The following is a 20,570-nucleotide window of genomic DNA, read 5'->3' on the forward strand; positions in this document are numbered from 1 at the left end:
CTATCAAAGTCTTTGGTTTATTACCATTAAAGTCTCTTGCTTGACCAACTTAGGCTTTGGCAAGTCCAGCTTTAACGCCCAATCCTCCTCCGTGCAAAGACGAGGGTGCTGCTCCCGGGGTTCATATGGGTGAAGTTTTCCTCGGCCGTGGAGGAAAACCACGATGCCCAGAGCGGCAGTTCCCCTCCTCCCACCTGCTCCGATATAAAGACAGAAGAGGCAGTTCGCAGAGTCAAGTTGCGTGATGGAGGCAGCCCCGTGGCCATCAAAATCTGAGAGATTTCAGTCCTGTCCCCCTCTGAAAGAGGAGATGACAGTCAGGCTCTTGATGCTGAAGCGGGTAATTTTAGCCGAGGCACACGTGTTCTATGTAACTTCATCAGATGTTAACAGATGGGCCCTTCTATGAAGAGGGTGGATGTCTTCCTACCTCTTCATTGCAGCTTTGCTGTTTGGAAAAAAAAAAAAAAAAAGAGTCTGTAAAAACCCATGTTTGTTCACCCTGTGCTTATCGTTCTCTTTCTGCTGTTCACTCCCTCCCTGGGCTTTCTGCCGCTGAAGCCTCGAGTCCCAAAAGGTTGTGTCTTGTGGCTGTGCAGTGCAGATAACCCTCCCTGCTGTGCACAGCTTCGCTGCTGTGCGGGAAGTTTCAGGAGAGAGATGTTGGTTTAAAAGAGGAAGAAAAACGTTTTCTAGATTTTTTTTTAATTCCCCCCCCCCCTTGTTTTCCTTGTGGGAACCGCACAGCTTTCACCACGGGGATGTATACCCCCGCTGCCCACCTGGGTGGCTCAGTGCTGTGATGCTAACACTGAGAAGAGCGGAGGTCCCGATGGCATTTGTTTCTTTTCACCTCATTTTGTGTCCTATAGGACTCTGCCTGGTTTCCCACACCCAAACAGCTTAATCTCTTCTTTGCCCACTTACCATGAGGACAGGAAGAGATTCTTTCTCCTGTAATGGTTTCTTCTCTTCCCCTCGCCCGGCCACTGCCCTCTCTGTGGCTTTGGGACAGGGCAGCATGGTCACCGTGCTCCTCACCCCATGAAGCCGGCGTTTGGGTTAAATAAGCTCTCTTGGTTGCGTCTGAGGCTGTGTTTTCTCACGAAGCTGATTTGTGTGGGTCAGAAACAGCAGGGACTGATTTTTATATTTAAAATTGTTCTGAGACTTGGGCTCAGCCAAGAAAGTTGACCTCTAAAATGACAGTGCCAAGCAACAGGTCTGCTGGTGGAAGGTACAAACATGGATCTGTGAACAGTAAACAACCTGTGATTGAACCGTTTGTGCTGCCGAGCTGTAATCTTCAGTGAGCACATAATTATTTATTTATCCATTCAAGCTTGAAAATGTATCTGATTTCTTGATCGCTTCCTAATGACAGACAGTTGGATTGTGTTGGATTTTTTTCTTGAAAATTCCTGCATCTTATCTAAAGTTTCAATGTTTCAATTGTAGAAACAGCTGGAAGACTACTTGACAAAGATCCTAAAAATGCCGATGTACAGGAACTACCATGGAACAGTAAGTAGAAATTAGTTTGCTTAAATGCCTAAAGAATATTTGCTTTACAAATGTTGAATTAATTGGAAGAAGACATGCAGCTTAGATAAGAAATATTTTACAGCCGTTTTGCAAACGTTTTGGCTTAGCTGATTTCTCCAACATGGATGTAATGTGATTGAAAGCAAAGAAAGAGGGTGAATGGCTCACTCTTTGAGGTCACTATTCTAACACAGTGATAATCTCAAGGTAGTCCAGTCCAGAAAGCTGATCGTACATGTATGATATAGTGGGTTTCTCTTTAATTCTGGGGAGTGTTTAAGAGGACAAATTGAAGTTTTAAATACTTAAACAATTGGAATCCAAACCACACCTCTTCAGTTTGGGCTTTGTGTGTGGTCCTGGGTGCAAATTTGTCTCAGGTTCCTATTCTGTACAATTCCACTGGACTTCGGTGACGTTGAGTTTGTATGAGTGTGATACCCGTGCGCCTCTGCAGGTATTTTTGTCACTTCCAAAGGGAGATGATAATTGACTTGTTTCCTCAAGTCAATAGTCTTTTTGAAATGAGGAGAGATGTCAAATCTAACTTCAGACCTACTTTAAGCAAAAATATTTCCTTTGGAAGCCATCCTCGAGTGTTTATTCAGTAGTCCTCTCTGTCAGCCGCAGCTGTAACATCTCCCTGGGATGGTAATTTATTTCCCCCTTTTTTTTGCTGCATTATAACTGTGTTACTCCATCTTTTGTATTATCAGAAAAACCTGATGCATGCACTGAGTGGCTGCAGAGCTTGGTGACGCTTCTGAGCAAGGGGTGGTAACTGGGAACACTTGGTTTTCAAACAATGCAGAAATGCAGACTAAACTTAGGGTATTTGTAGCAGCCAGTTCTTCTCTTCCACTTTTGTTGTTGTTGTTCAGTAGGAATTCTGCTCTTTTGCAGGTTTTCAGTTGTGTAGAGATGTTGGGCAGCTTGTAGCTGGATGAAATGCCCGAAAGCAGTGTGTGCTTGTGTTGAGCACCGCTTGTTACGTGGGACACAGTGCCCAGGGTCCTATGAGGAGCAGCTGAGGGAACTGGGATTGTTCAGTCTGGAGAAGAGGAGGCTGAGGGGAGACCTCATCGCTCTCTACAACTACCTGGAAGGGGGTTGTGGTGAGGTGGGTGTTGGTCTCTTCTCCCAAGAGACAAGTGATAGGGCAAGGGGAAATGGCCTCAAGTTGTGCCACGGGAGGTTTACCTTGGATGTTAGTGTAGATTGGATATTAGAAACAAGTTGTTCACTGAAAGGGTTGTCAGGCATTGGAACAGGCTGCCCAGGGAGGTGGTTGAGTCACCATCCCTGGGGGTATTTAAAAAAACATGTGGCGCCTGGGGACATGGTTTATTGGTGGACTTGGCAGTGTTAGGTTTACAGTTGGACCTGATGATCTTAAGGGTGTTTTCCAACCTAAATAATTCCATGGTTCTGTGATCTAGCATTGGCTGGCGTGCCTTATTTCGACCAGCATGCTTTGGGTTGCAAGAAGGCTTCAGATCTGGGCTGAGAGGACCTGTGGTTTTTTAGATCACTTCTTTTGGGGACAGGATGTGGAACTTAAGCAGTCAAGAGCTGTGTTAGTCTGCATGTGGAAAATAGTCATCTTTTGTTCTAAAGGCAAGATTGGGATAACTTGGCAATTTTGATCAGTAGCATATGCAAAGCGGGGGAGAGTTATTCTACAGTGCAGATCCGTCTTGTCAGTCTTAGGCAGGCATTGCTTTTTTCAAATATTCTGGAGAATTTCTGCTCACGTAGAAACGTGGGTGATCTTTTGACCAGGCTGTGGTTCAAGGCAGGCTGCCGCGGTGGGGGCCGGGCGAGGAGATGAGCGGTCCTGCCTTGCCCGGGCAGCTGTGGGGTGCTCCCCTCCTCCTCCGCTGAATTGCCCTTCTGTCCCCAGCCCCCGGAGCCAGATGTCACTTTGCACATAAATTCTCAGTTTATTGTTGGCTTTTTGCTGGATTTGGCTGCAGCGAAGCATTCAGCGAGGGCTTTGCTGCTAATGGCGGTGCTGCTAAGTGCGGCGGGTACTGCAGGCGATGCTGGAAGAGTGCACAGGGAGAAAAACGTTTCCTTTTAAAAAAAAACCACCAAAACAACCCCCGCCATTCTCAGGCTAGAGACTAAAGTGAAAATTTCTGGCATTTTCCTTGGAACTGTATTTGTCCTCCTTAAAACAAAATGAGGGCTTTGCTCTTCCCGTGGGTGAGAAGTCTTTTGCCTGAATGCTGACAAATGCTGTCTTAATCTCAGAGCACATTTTGACACCTGTGTGCTCCTCTCATCAAATCAGTGCACCGAGGTGTTTTTCAAAATCCTACATTCTTTGTAAAGTCAAGCATGGAGTTGCAATGGCAAGCTGCAGCCTGCCTGGTGCGTAACCCTTGGTCCTTGTGAAGAGTCTGCTCGGGTCAGTCGCATCTCCTCGGGGATGTTTTTACAGCTGACCTGCACAATTTAATTAATTCGCTTTTTTACTTCTTTTATTTTGCCTTTGTGGTTACTTTGCTATTTGTCAGTGAGAGGATCACCACTTTACACGCTGTCTGGAGGACGTACAGTGTGCTGGGAGACTCGAGCCTGCAGGTCAAGCTTGTAGCGCCTTTGCAGACCTGGAGTCCCCGGTGGGTTGAGGATCAGGTCCATGGTGACCGCGTGATATTGTGGAGGTTGTACGTCCTCTAGCCCTTTCTAGGTGATGCTCCTGCAGGCTGTGGAAATCAACCTGCTGAAGCATCATCATTTAGAGATGTCCCTTGCTTTGACTAGTTAGCTCTGACTGGTAAAAATTACAGCCTTCTTGCTTTTCCCTTAATTTCTCAGCATTTGTTGTAACAGAGCATTTTGTACGGAGTTCACAAATAGGCTGGTAGATGCGTTGTATTTTGTGATCAGACCCCAGACTTCATAGCCTTTCATTATTTTTTTTTTTTTTCCTTTTGGCTATGTGACTTATGATTAAATCTCATGTCTTCTAGTCCTTTCCAAAACCTTTTTATAGTACTTCTGGGCTGAAGCGCTTCAAGACAATTACCATTAAAATGAAAGTTGTGGGAATCTCAGTGTGTTAGTTGTCCACGCCTTTTGCTGGGAAATGGAAACTGGGGGAATATAGCCCAAAACCATTAGGAAACAGGGCCTGTGGGCTTGATTGTATTCCATATAAAATTTTTCGTAATTGGACCTTTGCATCATTTTTTTATGTGAGCTGCAATAGTTGGAAGATGCCTAAGCAAAATGGAAAAATAAGATTTGGTTGAGCCAAAGTGTGTGTCTGTAACATTTTGCATGAGCCTTAGTAATTGAGTGTAAGAACCTCATCTTAAGCGAAAGCAGTACAACTTAAGAACAACTCAGATATGTGAGAGTGGCTCTGTTTTGCCTCTGATGTGGCACTTGGATCTGCAGACCATTGCAAAGGTCCCCACCCATCCCTTCAGTATTTTTAGTTATTGCACTTGAACTTTATTATGTTTCATATTTTTTTAAATTTGGGTTTAGTATAAGCCAATGTTATGTGTAAGAAATAGCTGGCATCTTGCTTAAAATATTCTGAACAGTGATGTAATTTCATTTTATTGCTAACCACTGCTGCTAATCAACTCTTTATAGTTTTTTTTAACCCGCTAAATTAAAAACAAGAGTCAAGATGAAAACACAGTGTGGAGCTGCTGAATTCTTTCTGAAATGCAGATGCTCGGTGAAATTTTTGCTTACATAAATGACGCATGCTCGACATTGCTGGCAGAATGGGACGGTTTAAAACTGTGGCTCGTGCACCTTGCAGCTGGTTCTCCACCTTTCATAGCTTGTCTTTCTGCAGCTGATGGCTCCCGTCTGTGGTTTTTTTTTTTTTCTTTTTATTGCTACAACAATGTCATTGAAACGGCATTCTCTAGGCCTGTATTTCATACTTAAAATATTCTTCTGCGGATGGCTCTGAAACCAGAGCGGGATGCCGGCTCCCCGGGGAGGCAGCTGGGCAGTGCTGGAATTCAGATGTGAAGGAGATGAAAGTGCCTCGCTGCTCTGCCTTCCCCTCTCGGTTTTTCTCTGAATGACGAGCACCTCGGATGAAAGGCACTGTAACAGTAAAAATAGCTAATGCAGCAATAATCATAATAATAAATCATTCGATCAGGTATTTTCCACTGCACCGAGGAATTTTCCTTCTAACTGGTGGAATTTATTTATGGTTTTTTTACAAACCAACAGTCCTGATTGATGCTGCTTGATCAACGTGTTGGGTGGGCTCCTGTCACTGTCATTGCTTTTTCAAAGACTCCTCGGCTGAAGAGCAGGTTGCTGCGCTGCTGGGCAATCTTTTCTTTCATTCTTACGTACTAGTAGTTCTGTTTCTGCAAGTGATTTTTTTTCCTCCTGTTTTTTTCTTTTTGCTTCTTTGAGGACAATTATTTCTCTGCATGCAGTGCTCCTCAAATTGCTGCCAGCTTTCTGGTTGCAGCCAACGTTTTCAAAGGGTTTTGACATTTGTGTGCAGTTTTTCTGTGTGCCCACTGTGAGAGAGATGTCTGGGTTTCTGATTCGTCTGATGGGGAATGCCAGCCATTTTCTGAAGAAATGAAAATGGGATCCAGGGCAAAGAACTGGCCCGAGACTTTTCTGATGAGAGCTTGTAGGATACGCTGGGTTTCCAGATGCTCCCCATCCCACTCCGAGTGTCACTGCAGAAACAGCCAAAACGTTCGTAGGGTCACCACTGGTGCTTTTCCAGAACGTATAGTGAGAGCGGTGACAGCAGGATTGTTAGTAAAAGCATGGAATACCTTGTTCTAGGCACTTTCTGAAAACAGGCTGAAATCACCCCAAAATAAGGGCATTAAATTTGCCTCTACTGAATGGAGGTTACTCTATGTCCTTGAGCTACTCAGAGGAGAACAACAGATTGTTTGTTCTTCTCCGTGACCTTACTGATGTGAGAAGTTTGGGAAGGAGCAGCAGAGCGTGAGGAGGAGGAAGGATCTTCTGTCCTACTGCCGCTTCCGTGGGGCAAAAATGATGGTGTTGGGAAGGGAGCCTGAGCCAGCCTCACCGTAACTGCAAGATAGACTTTTGCCCCAAATTTACTGCTATTCTTTGTTATACATAGTGTTTGAAAATATCTCCGAGACTTACGGGTCCAATCCTGTGCAAAATCGGATTTTGCCGCTGAGGGCCCTGAGGTTGGTTTGCCAAAGAGCAGGTGACAGTGGCCACCTTGGAGGAGAGCCCTTCCTTTTGGGTGCTGGCACCTGAGCTGCTGTGGGGCATGGATGGGCATGGCCTGAAGCTGGCCCCGAGGTTGTCTCATGTCCCGACCGCGGTCAGGAGCGTGGCTTGAGTCCTGGGCTTCGGTCCCAGCAGGCTTCGGTGCCAACACATGTGGTTAGAGGGTTCCCTGCGGCTTGCTGCCTGACCAAAGGGGAGAGCAGCTCTCGTCCGCACCCTGCCCTGGGCACCTTTCTGCACCTGGACCATTTTATGCGATAATGAATTACAAGTGCCTGGGTGCAGAGAAGCCTCTGCCATGCAAGGCAGCTCCTGCCCAAGCCCTGTCCTGCATGGGACGCTCAGGGCAGGCGTTTCTCCCTGCCGATGGGGCCCAGGGCTAATAACCAGCAGACTGTCAGGAATGTCCTGCTGTGCCAAGAACAGCCCGCTCGGTCGAAATCGCCTGGTGTCCTATTTTTAGAGGTGAACGCAATCGCGCTGTTCTTCCTCACCGGCTTCGCTTGTCGTTACATTCCTCTGCAATCTCTGCTGAAGCAGAGGAGCCGTGAGGAGGCAGGTTGCTTGGATTTGAGATTTGCTGGTAAACTTGATAGTACGGCACATGGGTTTCCCAGGCTGTGCTGCTGTGGAGCTCTGTGCAGAATGGCAGAAGTCACAGAGAGTGTGCTTGACCTTGCTCTCCTCCTGCCCCGCTGTGGCTTTCCTGGGGGTTTTTGGCTCCTGGGGCCAGACGGGGCAGTGGACTGTGTGGAGCGGGAGCGACCTGCTGCAGTGGTCTTGGAGGATGCTCGTGGGTTGAGGGGCTGAACCCCCGTGTGGTGTGTGTCCCTGGGGTAGGGGACTCAAAGGGAATAGGTTGCTCCCAGCCCTGGGTGTGTGTGCTCGTTCCCTTTCCAGCCTTTCTCTGAGGTTCACTGGAGGAAGAGAGGATTCAGGCAGCCAGCCAAGTTCACACAGGTCCCCAGACAGTGTCAAACCCGAGTCCTCGTTTCAGCCAGTGATCCAGGCGGGAGGATGCCCTGGGTCCCTGTGATACATTTGATCTTGATTGTCCTGGTTGCCCGAAATGTGTTCTCCAAAGCACATTTAAAATAAACAAGCAAGCAGACAAACAAAAACCCCAACCAAACTACTTTTCTTGGTGGTCTTGAAGATGCTTAAGCGGTGGTGGGTAACTTCTGCTCAGGATCTTCTGTAGGTTCTCTCTTTATGACAAGTCACTTCGATAAATCAAAGTATTTTGTGGATTTCAGAGTATGAAAGATGGGGGAATCTTTTCCTCTTTCCCCAGATGGAGTTCATTGCAGTAAGCCAGTTGTCGTTCATCCATGACCTGGGACCGAAGGGCATGTGAGTTGTGAGCTGTGTCTTTGTGAGTTATGGTTCACCAAGAGCAGGGCCTTATAAATAAATATTGTTAAAATGGATAGTTTTCCTTTCTGGCAAATAACTGACTGGGGAACATTTCACCACCCAGGTAGGAAAAATTATTAACGTTGAGACAGAAACGCTACAACTTTGGGGAACAGTTTTGAGAGCGGGCTGCTTTGCGAGATGCGGGCTGCAGCGCACGGGCTGGCTGACGGGGTTTCTCCCCTTCCCTCCCTGCAATGTGTTGACCTGCTTGTTCTCATGCTTGTGCTATAAAACAGGGCGCTGCATTTCTTAAATCTGCATGATTTCCCTTTGCAGGGTTATTTTTGCCCTTTTTTCCAGCTTTCAGGGCAGTGGCACAGAGGCTGCTTGGGCACGGCTGGAGGCACCAGGAGCTATCCCTGGGACCAGGGGCTGGGGGTTCAGCAGGCACCCTCCACCCAAGAGCCGCCCTGCACCTCCAAGAGAGCTGTGCCACCCGTCCTGACCATGTTTCTGTCCTTTGCAGGGAAGGGTTGATCATGAAGCGCTCCGGGGGCCACCGCATACCTGGCCTGAACTGCTGCGGCCAAGGAAGGATGTGCTACCGATGGTCCAAAAGGTACTGCCAGGGCGGGTGAAGGTGGCGATGCTGTGTGCTCCTTGGGCACCCATACAAAAATCCTCGTTTGTTTTTTTCCCTCACTAGAAGTCTGAGTGAGATTCTTGCTTTTTTACAAAAGCTACAGATTTTCAGGTCAAAAGGGTCTGCAGGTTATTCCTTTCTCACCCTCCTGCATGGAGGATGGTGAGGTTTTTCTTTTGCATTGGAGTTCATAGCAGAAGGGATGTGTTGCTCCAGAGGAAAATTGGGATTTCCTACATCCCTGAGCTGGCAGAATTGGCAATAATCCCCTGGTCTGTGCCCAGCTTGCCCTGCTGCGGGAGCGGCTGGGGGCCCTGTGCCTTTGGGAGGGGACACGGCTGGTGACAGTGCCCCGGCCACATGTCAGCCCAGTTTTCTGAGCTTCTCTTCCTCAATACACAAAAAGAAAATCGATTCACTGAAACGCTATCTGGGCTGTTTTGGAGTCTGGATTAAATCGGACGTGACCTGCAGCAGTAAGGAGCTCTGTTTGTTGCAATTAACCTTGGAATTAAATACATAACCTCTTCCTTATTACTGCACGTGCTTAAATGCCGGTGTTTTCATGAGAGTTTTCTCAAGCCACCCTGTTCCCGTGTCCCTTCCCGCTGCAGACAGACATAACTTACTGTCCCCATCCCTTTACCTTCTGTGTTAGATCTCGGTGTTTCCTGGGGCTGCAGCGCAGGGAGGCGTGTGCTATGGAGGAGTACATGTCTTACCAGCTAGCATCCAAAAAATGTAAGGGGTATTTCCTGGAGCTTGCCCTTCCTGGGCAAATCTTTCCTTTTGAAAACACAAATAGCACATATCTGCCTTAGAGCAACAATTTCTTGGTCTGTAACAGCTTCCCCAAGCATTATCAACCTGTGGATTTTAGCATCACCAATGGGCTGTTATTAGTTTTATCTTAAAAAATTCTGGTTTCCAACAAAACCTTTCTGCATTCTCATGAACAAAAGGTCCTATTTCTTCATAGTCTTTCCAACATTTCTTAATGTAATTTTACAGAAGATCTCTATAATGAGTGTACAAGGAGATGAAGATGTGACCTTCTTTCAGGTCAAATCATTAAATTTTCTCCAATTCTTTTTTTCTCTTTTATGGAAAAAAAATGCCTTTTCCTCTTGATACTGCTCAGTTAACTCTTCCCTATGTTATGCAAAGCTCAAGCTTTAGGGGGGACAGTAGCACATTCAGCTCTGATGGATCTTGATTTTCCTTTATAGCCTAAAAAGAGGATGGGAGAGGTGTTTGAGTGGGATTATGTGCAGAGTAACATCAGAGGGCTGCCTGGACTGACAGCGTGTGCATCAGTAAATAGGCAAACAACAGTAATATTTCCCAGAGAGTTATTTAAGTGAAGGATTTTAGGACACGTCAAGCTGGGGGTAGAGCTCCCTCCGAGCATGGGGCAGACTTCAGCCAGCCTTTTCCCACAACAGCTTTGCTGCAGGCATTGGGTTTTCTACACCCCAAATTCATTTCACTTAGCGTAGTAGGTTGGGTGTGTTATGGCCATGGGAGCTGTCTAAAGGGACGCGGAGGAGGACAGTGGGGTGAGGCCGTGAGTGGGCACAGGCAGGACTTCTTGGGCATGGCGAGCTGCCTGGGAAAAACAGAAAGGGGAATGAATGCTTGGAAACGTACCCACGTGGGATGTTTTGGAGTGAAATTATGGGCCAAATAGGGAGGGGGGAGGTCTTTTGGCACCAAATGAGAGGTGATGCTGGGATAACTCTGTCATTGGCCCTGAAGAAAAGAAAAATTATGGGCCCTGGAAGTAGATGAGGAGCTGGGGCTGTTACTAAAGATACAAGAATGAACAGATTTTTGCGGTATTTTCTGTTGCTTTGTGTGTTTCTGAGTGTGCAGAAGAATGAGGCGAAGGTCTGGGGGTGGAGACCTGTGTGGGACAGAGGGGGCCGGTTACCCCAGCTACGCCACAGGGGGAGAAAAAATTAGAAATGCCATTCACAGTAAAAAATGTGTTTTTTTCCTAGAGTTGCCTTCAGGCTACGGCATTTATGTAAAACCTGCTGGTCATCTCTCATCATGTGTTTCTAACAGGGTGCCTGTTGCTTGGCAATAAAAGCTTTCCAAAATGTCTCGCTCATATATTTTCATAGGAGTGAAAGTGATCCTAGCATCATAATTAATGATAGAAATGTCAAGTAATTCCCGTATTGCCTCTAGGTATAACATACAAGCTGAATAAAAATCTGGGATGGAGGGATCCTTGTTGCACCTTGCCTGGTGCTGGGGCACCTGGCTGGGAGGTTTGTGGGCAGGGAGGTTCGCACGGATTTAGTTAGACGCGAGAACCTGTATTTTCAAAGACTTCTGTAAAAAGGAGTCATGCAAATAACTCTGAAAGTCTTATTTTTGAATTCAAACTCACTACCCAAGTTCACTAAATTGGCACTTTTCTGCTCAAGAAAACCATACCCAGGACCTGCCCCTGAAAAGAAATTTTACCTTTTAGTTGAACACTCCTTTCCCTGATAAATGAGTTGCACTTGTTTTGAAGGAAGCCCCTTTTCACTTTATTGGTCTTTTATGGCTCACCTGTTGAAGAGAAGGCATGGTTGAAATACAAGTTGCCTGGTTGCTGTGCCCGTACAGGTGGCTGGTGGTGAAGGACTCTTTCCTGCTGTACATGAAGCCAGACTCGGGGGCCATTGCCTTTGTCCTGCTGGTAGATAAGGAGTTCAACATTAAGATAGGCCAGAGAGAAACGGAAACAAAGTACGGGTTGCAGATCGACAATCTCTCTAGGTAAGAAATACAGTCTTTATTTAGACCCCTTTTTTTTTTTTTCCTTTGCTTTTTTTAAGGAGGAATCGATGCCCGTCTCCAGGAGGGGTTAACAAGGTGTGCCGGGCTGCCGCGGTGCAGCTCAGCTTCCCGCTGGGTTCGGCGCCCGGGCAGCTGCTGGTGTGTTTGTACCTGCTGGGGATTTGGCCTGTGTAATGCCGATCATTTCCCATGTCTTAATGAGGCGTTTGGAGCCTCAGCCACCACTTGTCCATCCTTGCGGTTATTGCTCAGGCCTGAGGGCACGGTGCGCGTTGAGTTGCACGGTCTGGTTTTGCAGCAATTGCTTACAGTAATTTTCTAGGCATGCTGTTCCTCGGTGCTGCAAGCAGGGACACGTTCCTCTATATCCCAACTGGAGTATTACCCAAAAGACATGCTAGTTGGGATAAAGAGGTATTTAATGTTTTTATGCTAGCATACAGTATAAATTAGTCTTTTAAAAAATACAGCATTAGCTAGGTCCAACTCTCCTCCAAGTTAAACTGATGCTATTAGTTTAAATCTGAGGGGTTTGGATTTTTTTTATGCTTGGCAGTGTGATACTGTGCTAGTCACTCGGAGCAGCTCAGTGCTGATGCATCCATTTGCAAACAAAACAACAAAGCAAAGCCCTTACGTTTTGCTTAAATAAAATATGACTGATACAGGTGCATTTATCAACGTGGGCAGGCAGCGAGGAGCAGCCCAATTAAAAGTACATGCCTTCAGCATCCTGCCCCATGCATCGTCTGTTTTACAGGTCGCTGATTTTGAAGTGTAACAGCTACAGACATGCCCAGTGGTGGAGGCAGGGCATAGACGAGTTCATTCGGAAACACGGCAAGGACTTCCTCACAGCGCACCGCTTCGGCTCTTACGCAGCCGTGCAGGAGAACACGCTGGCCAAGTGGTGAGGACCGCGGCGAGGCTGCGACCATATCATGGTGCCTCGGGCGCTGATACCCGCAGCAGGAGCGGCACACGCCTGCCTGCGTTAGCCTCGGGTCTGATGGATAGAGCTGGTAGCATTCGGTACCTGTAGGGACTGATGATAATCAGAGAAGTTGGGAAAAATGGGGCTTTCTTCACCGGGAATAGAATAGCAGTACTGATGACAGGAGTGCTTTGATCCTGTTATGGCTTTGCATCACAGCTAATAGCATTTTGAAATATCAAGTTTCGTTTGAACACGTTGGATATTTATCGTAATGATAAAAATGGTGTTTTGATGCACATACAATTGGCGTGATGCTTATGAATTAAAACCAGAACTGCTCTTTCATTAAGATATTCCTGGATTCAATTTTATCCCAGTTTCTGATTCTGGAAATGCTGTTCCCTAAGGCTTTAGGTCTTTGGGCTCTGGGTTGTAAGCCCACGATAACACAGGTGCTATAGAAAATGTCTGCCTCTTTGGCTACTCCCTTCTCCGTAGCTGCCTCCCAAAGCAGCTGTGCTGCAGCCTGTCCTGCCCGTGCTTCTCTGCGACCATGGGTCTGGTCACGTCCTTCATGCTCTGAAATGCAAGATATGTCCAGCTCACCACATTTGCAAGGCTGATGCTCGTTCTGTAGCATAGCATTACTCTTCCAGGCACCATGGATGTGTTCGGGTGCAAATGTCATTCATCTGGTTGAAGAGCAGCATCAGATTCAGGCTTTGCGGACTGGCTTTGCCATGAAAGAGAATCAGCAAATGCAAATTTGGGTATAGTCTAAGGGGACTGGGCTTTATCCACACAGCAGTCCCATGAGAAATCCTTCCGTCCGTACAGTAACCTGATTGCACTAAGCCATTCCCAGAAGCACCTGAGAAAATTGGTTCTAGCTGGAAGCAAACCCTCGCAGTGCTCTCACTGCAGCTTCTGCCTTGCAGCAACCGCTGCCCATGTAGTTTCTGTAAATCAAAGCAAACACCACTCTGCCATCCTTTCCTGAGAGCCAAACCTAGCTTGCACGTTGAGCAAAACCCAAGAATATTGTGTGCAGTTGGCAGAAGTACCAAGTGGCACTTAATAATCTCTTATTGTGCTGTTTCGTTAAGCTACTAATAGCAGCATGAAATTCTCCCTGCGTGTTGTCCTAATTCCTGAAATTAGGTTTGTGTTTGCTTTTGAGAAGAGAATGTAAGTTGCATTAACATGGAACCCTGTTGGTTTTCAGCTATGGACTTTGTTTAATGAAGTGGGAGGAAACCTAGATCTGTTCTGTGTTTGCTTTTACAGGTATGTAAACGCTAAGTGGTACTTTGAAGATGTCGCAAATGCCATGGAAGCCGCTAAGGAAGAAATTTTCATCACAGATTGGTGGTTCGTACTTACATATTTGGATGTTGACCAGCCGTCTCTCTTGGGACATTCCCAACAATGCGGCGCTGTTCGGAGGCCCTACAGTATGGCAGCTAGCCGTGCGGCCAGATGGTTTGGCAGCACACCCAAACATCTCCTTGTGCTGTATTCAAAGGCCTTTTCAGGAGGGTTGGCAGCAAAAGCGCATGCTTGAAATCAACAGCTTGTTGTCTCCTTCCAAGGAAAGGCCTGGAACTGCATGAAGGCACCACCTGAATTGCAAATGTTATGGCTTGAGGCGCTCATCAGGAGCGTAAATTACTGCAAACCCAAGGGCGTAAATTACTGCAAACCCGAGGGACAAGAATGTTTTTCAGGGTGTAAGGGAATATGGACACTCAAACACCTCTGACGGTGCTCTTCCCATGTGACCCTGCACGGGACCCTCCGTTCAGCTCCTCGCTGTTTTGGGAAGCCTCGTGCCGGCGATGAGAGCATTTTGGTGGGGTGTAATTTTGCTCTGCTCTTAAATGGGCTAGACAAAGGAGGAGAAGTTCTGTCGTTCCTTCCCTGAGCTGCGTGGCTGCCGAAGGACCTGGCTCTGCCCGCTTCTTAACTAGTAATTCAATATGTTTATGCAGTGCTCTGGTGCCTGTTTGAGGCAGAAAAAGGGTGCTCTCACAGACTTGGGGCAGGGTTTCTTGGCTGGACACCGGTTGCAGCTGCCTGTGTCTTGCCTTTGTGGAGGTTAATCTGGCTGAGCCAGCCTGGACCTTGGGGACAGGATGGTAGGGCAGGCTCCCAAGCCACAGCTCAGAGGTCCTCTTTAACCTTGGGCACGTCTCTGTGCTCCTCTTTCTCCATCTGTAAAATGAACCTCTCGCTACTAACCCACTGCCCTTAGGAACTGGGAGGATTAATTCTTAGGTGGCAATTATGAGAAAACTAAATATGATGTTTGCATTTACTGGGGTAAACCTGTTCCCTGACACGGCCACAGATAAACGCAATGCTCCTGGATCCCCACGTGCAACATCAGGTAGCACGGCAAGAGCATCGCCTTTCAGATCCGTTGTCTCTTACTTACCATTTTATTCAGACAATTGTTAATGTAACTTGGAATTGCAAAACTTATCTGAAACTTGGAGTTTAAGATAAAAATGCTGTAGTCAGAAGCATGTTTTTATGCTTTAACCAAGGACAAGTTCCCATGCTCAGTACGAAAGTAAAGGAATGAAATTCTGTCACCTTGCTTTGCAGGAGTTAGATGAGATTGCTTAATTATTCCTTGTAATCCCTGAAGCGATGAATCAATAAAATGTCCTGTTGAGAGATCGTATTGCTTTGTCTTTAGGCAGCAAGGAAAATTCAGCACAAATCTATGCTACTCAGATAGCCTAAGTACCAGGAGAACTGAAATCCCACTCTTATCTATTATTCATGTCTACACATTTCTTTCAAATCTACCTTGGGGTTTTCTTTTGTTCCATCTTTTTCATAGATGGAGTCCAAGTTTCCCCATTTATACATCACTGCTAAACTTGGTTTCATGGGTTGTTGAATGCTAAGATGAATGTGCTGGACACGTCCCCTGCCCTCTGTAATGCTCCGTTATTAAAAAACAAAGAGCATGACGTCGGAGGATGCATCACTCTGGGACATGAGCCTTCACATCCACTTTATATAAACTTCTTGATTTCTTTGCTTCCTGAGTTGATTAGGCAAATGTTCTGTTCGCAGACTACATACAGTGTGTTTTTTCCACCCCTTTATTTTCTTAGGCTGAGCCCAGAAATCTTCATGAAACGACCTGTCGTGGAAGGAAATCGCTGGCGGTTGGACTGCATTCTCAAACGGAAAGCAGTAAGTGAGCTCCAGCTTCAGCCATCGCTCTGCAGAAAACCCCGTGTGCCCACCCGGTTACAGGGTCGTACTGGGACTGGAGCGTTTGCGCCATTTATTTTGGTAGGGATGAGAGTTAAAGCTGACCAAGCTTCACTTCCCATGGCCTTGGAAAAGTATGCGTCTTGATTTGCTTCCCCCTGGTTTGGGAAGAGCTTGGAGGCAGAAGGGTAGACCCTCTGATTGCCCCTTCGAGTCCTCAGGTTTGGGTTGCTTCAGCCTTGTGTTGTGACTGCCCCATCTCCTGGTGGGGTCAAAGAGCTGTTGCTGTTGGGTGCTTTCCTTGTGGCATATGTAATTTAGAGGTATGGGAAGGACTAAGCACTTTGTGGTGGCTCTTGGTAGGTGGTTCCTACGTTACTGTGCTATGCAAATCCTCTCTGTCACTACCATGTATTGTGTGTCTGTGTTGCAGCTTTCAGAGCTGAAGCTGTGAAAGATAGATCAGCCTTCCAAGAAAAATCAGGATGTCATTAGCAAAAAGTCACTTGGTATCATCCAGAGGTTCATGCTATCTCACGGCAGCCTTCTTATTGGGTTTTCCGTACTTGATACATTGCATAGGTCCTTGCTACAACTGAACACCAACGGACTGATGTTCTGGCTGTTCCCCTATCATTCCTTGCTGTAGCGAAGAAGTGCCTGTTGACATTAAACATCATTCTAGTGTCCCCCAGCCCCGTTACCCCTGGTGGAGCCCCTCTTGCCTTTGTCCTGCCTGGCCCAGGCTGCCCAAAGCTCTTCTTGCCATAGCTCTTTCACAGCTGCTACCATTGGTAATAACGAATTTTAGTGGAGCATAAGAAAGGCCAAAGCCTGAAATGTTTTTGTGTTTTCTTATTACTATTTTTATTTCCAAGGATACCTTACATGATTAGAAAAGGCTTTATTTTTTTTGATAGCTGCCTCTTACTACCTGTACGTGTCCTGGTTTTGTTTGTTCCTACCCACCCCTTTCTATATTCTCATGGCTCTCGTGACCCCTAAGAGGAGGAAGATGAGCAGTGTGCTCCCTGCCGGTCCCTTCTCAGGTGGAGGCTCTGGTCCTGAGGGTCCTGGTGCATTGCTGTGGAGAAGGGATTTGGGGAACGGGCTTCAGGAAAGCATGAAAAAAAAGTGTACGGACAGAAGCAGCATCACGTTCCCCAGAGCTGGACTGTGGTGCTCACAATGTGTTTACAAGGAGGTGATAAACATGACTCAGAGACTTGGACTCCTATTTGCATTGCCATGTTATCTGAGTTAATAAATGCTCGTGTTCAGTAAGCAAATGCTCATATAAACTTGATAAGGCTTTTTCCCCTTTGTTTTTATTTCTCCTTCTCTGGTGTTCCTCCTGAACAGAAAAGCTCAGACCTGCTGTTGACCTGGTGCCTTTCCTGGCACTCCCAGTCAGGATTCCTGCGCGAAGCTCTGTGCATACTCTCCTTTCTTGTGCAGCACTTTGAGATGTGAGCAAGCAACTGCAACTACTAGCTCTGTTTCTCTTTTCTGCAGAAACCAGTTTATTTTGTTGTTGGTTGTACTCTGCTTTCCAGTAACACATCTGGATCCAGACTATAGAGAACGCGTTTCACAGAGCCAAGCAAGGCAGACAGAGGAGCTGAGCGCGAGGTGTTTACAAATGTGGGCTGTACTTCGGTTGTTCACCCAACCCATGATAACACCAGTGCTAGAAGTGGTAGCTTACCCCACGTGAGCGATGAGTCAGGAAGGGAAGCATGGCCAGGGAAGTCTCTTGAACTCTTGGTGCGGTAGAAGGGCTGGAGTCCACGTGGACATCCTGAAGTGGTCTTGGACTCCCTCCCCTTCCAAACCAGTTGTCGTCATAGTCCTCACCCCTCCGCGTGCCTAGAGAAAAAAAAAAAGAGTTTTTTGTGTCTGACTGTTGTTGATTTGTAGTCTTATGTTCTGGCAAATGAAACGTGGCCACAGGGCATGCTCATTGGAAGACTTTGGCTTTGTTTGTCATGTTGGCATGGATTTTCCTATGGCTATTAAGACCTTGTAAGAGTGAGGAGTGTGTTAAGGTTAGTTCCTGGAAATACTTGCCTGCTTTCTCACTCATGGCATTTCTTTGGTTCGTCAGGGCGGCAGCAAGCTGGTGTCTAGGTGTAGGGGTACGGCTGTCCTTCGCGTATGTACAGTGCTGCCTTGGACTGCTCTGGGTGCAGTGGGAAGCAGAATATCCTCCACAATTTGGAGACTGCCTAAGCTCTCAGTGGCAGCTTTGTGGGAACAGGAACTTAAAAGGCTGTGGAAAGTTTATGTCTCAAGTTGAAGCTGGCAAACTCCACTGCGAGATTTTAAACCGTGCTGATTTACAGCAGCTGAAGGTGTCCCAGTGTGTCACCAGCATCTGCCAAGGTTTGGGAAGTACTTGACAGTTTTGAAAGTGCTTTAACAAGTGTCCTTAGAAACCCTCCTGTGGATACCATTCTAGTCACAAAAAGCACCATCCTCTGAGCACTGCTCATTGTATTCCAGAAGCATGTTTAGCTCTACCAGCAGAAAGAACTTTGCTGGCATTGGGTCGGTTGCATCCCCTTTGGGAGAGGGATGGCCGTGTGACCGCACTCGTATCGTTGTCCTGCAGATGCTTGTAACTGTAGGTAAACCTCAGGGCAACCTGAAACAGCAGAAAACTGAACTTCAGTGGATGTGTGCAACGCTGTTACATGTGGAGTGAATCACATTTGCAAAATTTTACCTCAAAGGATGTTTAAAAGGGGCTACTGTAAGAATGACCTGTTGATGGGCTTTGGCGTAGCTCAGCTTTTCACGGATAAATCCAGGTACTGAGCCCTTCTCTGGAAGCTGAAGAGCTTTCCTGAGCAGTGCAGGTCCTTGCACGCTGTGGGGTCACCATGGTGGATCTGCAAGAGCATAATCAAGAACAAGTAACCTCAGCCTGCATTTCTGCCCGCAGGCGCAACACGCTTACTGCTTCTTAGCTTTTCCTTGCTTTGGAAATGGATGGTATCCATTGAAATACCTGCATACCGTGTGTTTTTATTTCTGACAGCAACAAGGAGTGAGAATTTTTGTTATGCTGTACAAAGAGGTGGAGCTTGCCCTAGGGATCAACAGTGAATATAGCAAGCGGACACTCATGCACCTCCATCCAAACATTAAGGTAATTGCTCATCCGGCAGTCGTGTGAAGGACATCTGCATTCATTTACTCTCAATAGCTGGTGTTGACCCTCAGTGTATTTCGGTGTGAAATGGAAGAACAGTGTTTCCCATCATTACAGTGGGAATAGTCTGAGAAGACATACCCGTACAGTGATTACCACATCTGGCAACTTCATTTCTTTAGGTTATAATTGAACATAAAATTGCTTAGTTTAGACTTGCCAAAGCAACTATTCATCTAATTCACAAGAAACATATTTCATGTGACAAGTTAATGGGGTTTCATCAGATGGAAAATTACAATTTGAGAATGTTGTCGCATTTCAGCATTTCTGTTCTTATATAGACAACGAGAGTCAACACTGGATGTTTACGTTCCCATTGCAAATGAACAGCATTGCGCTGTCCTGTGCTGTTTCGCTGCTGCTCTGCCACTGAGCAGAAAATGGGTTGTGGCACGCGAACCAGTAGATAAGGCTAGATCTAGTCTCATGAAATTAGAAACCATATACATTTAAATGAGCAATAAGATATATGTATGCATGAGGGTGACTAACAAACTGCCAGAATAATAGATTTATTGTCACTTCACCAGTTGTCACGGTGAAGGGAAGTGTTTGTTCACCATCATCTTCGCAGCAAGGCTGGAAGGTGTAACTGGAAGATATACCCTGTGTGTGTAACAGATTTTTGGGAGCAGCCAGGTGAAACTCTCTAGCTTTTTCCCCAGGAGGCTGGTCTAAGGGCTCTCCCCTAACATAAAAAAAAAAAAATTAAACTATATACTCAATGCTTAGCTATAGAAAACACTTTGCTGTAAACACATGTCGAAAGGAATCTCATGAACAAATGTCAAACTATTTGCTGATTTTAAACTGGGGAAAAGAACAGCCAACTTCTCATTTCACTTATATAGTGGCAACAACCAAAGAAGTGAGTCAGATCACCAATATGTTGTTTTCTTTTAGAGCAGGCTCCGTGTTTGGAAGGTCAGCTGTTATAGCTCTACTGAAAGCATGATTTTGTTTGTTGAAACAGTTTCCTTGACTATAGTCCTCTTATGAACGGAGTTGTTGTAAGTGTGACCTACCCCAACATCAGTAACCATCGCTGCTCGGGAATACCTGCATTGTGGGGAAGCACCAGTCTGCCAGTGAGGCTGAGCCCAACTCGGGGGGGAGTCATGTAGCTTCAGTAATTACAGCAGTCTGTGTGGAGGCATCTTCTAAAAACTCCAGTGTTTCCCCATCATCCTGAGCAGCCAAAAAAAAAAGCTGGGCAGCTCTCTGGCTGGAGGGATGTAAATTAGGCAATGGTGCTGAGCTTGAGGGCTGTTTCTCTCCTCAGGTGATGAGACACCCAGACCACGTGTCCTCCTCCGTGTACCTCTGGGCCCACCACGAGAAGCTCGTCATCGTTGACCAGTCCGTGGCATTTGTGGGTGGCATCGACTTGGCGTACGGCAGGTGGGATGATGACGAGCATCGCCTGACCGACGTGGGCAGCGTCAAACGAATGGCGGCAGCGAAGTCGGTGTCGACGGCCAACCTGGCAGTAAGTGAGCTTGCTCCAGCTGGTGGCCACCTTCAACATCTGCACGTCAGGTTTGCGGCGGCGGTGAACAAGCCGTGTCCACTTCTAAGCACAGGGTTTGGTTTAGGAGGTT

General features: G+C 46.7%; 1 protein-coding gene across 3 annotated transcripts in view; it reads left to right on the top strand.

Annotated features, from left to right (window-relative positions):
* PLD1 (phospholipase D1) overlaps positions 1–20,570 on the top strand; it is a 64,948-nt gene that overhangs the window by 21,045 nt on the left and 23,333 nt on the right. For 2 of the 3 annotated variants that reach the window (XM_059822950.1, XM_059822952.1), the window contains exons 6-14: positions 1,459–1,524; positions 8,072–8,130; positions 8,663–8,755; positions 11,405–11,557; positions 12,339–12,488; positions 13,803–13,886; positions 15,647–15,728; positions 18,793–18,903; positions 20,252–20,458. In XM_059822950.1, the coding sequence (XP_059678933.1) occupies positions 1,459–1,524; positions 8,072–8,130; positions 8,663–8,755; positions 11,405–11,557; positions 12,339–12,488; positions 13,803–13,886; positions 15,647–15,728; positions 18,793–18,903; positions 20,252–20,458 (1,005 nt within the window). The remainder of the gene's footprint in view (positions 1–1,458; positions 1,525–8,071; positions 8,131–8,662; positions 8,756–11,404; positions 11,558–12,338; positions 12,489–13,802; positions 13,887–15,646; positions 15,729–18,792; positions 18,904–20,251; positions 20,459–20,570) is intronic. The other variant, XM_059822951.1, reaches the window with a different exon arrangement.

Source organism: Gavia stellata, chromosome 11 (genome assembly GCF_030936135.1).
Source record: "Gavia stellata isolate bGavSte3 chromosome 11, bGavSte3.hap2, whole genome shotgun sequence".
Classification (NCBI taxonomy): Eukaryota; Metazoa; Chordata; class Aves; order Gaviiformes; family Gaviidae; genus Gavia; species Gavia stellata.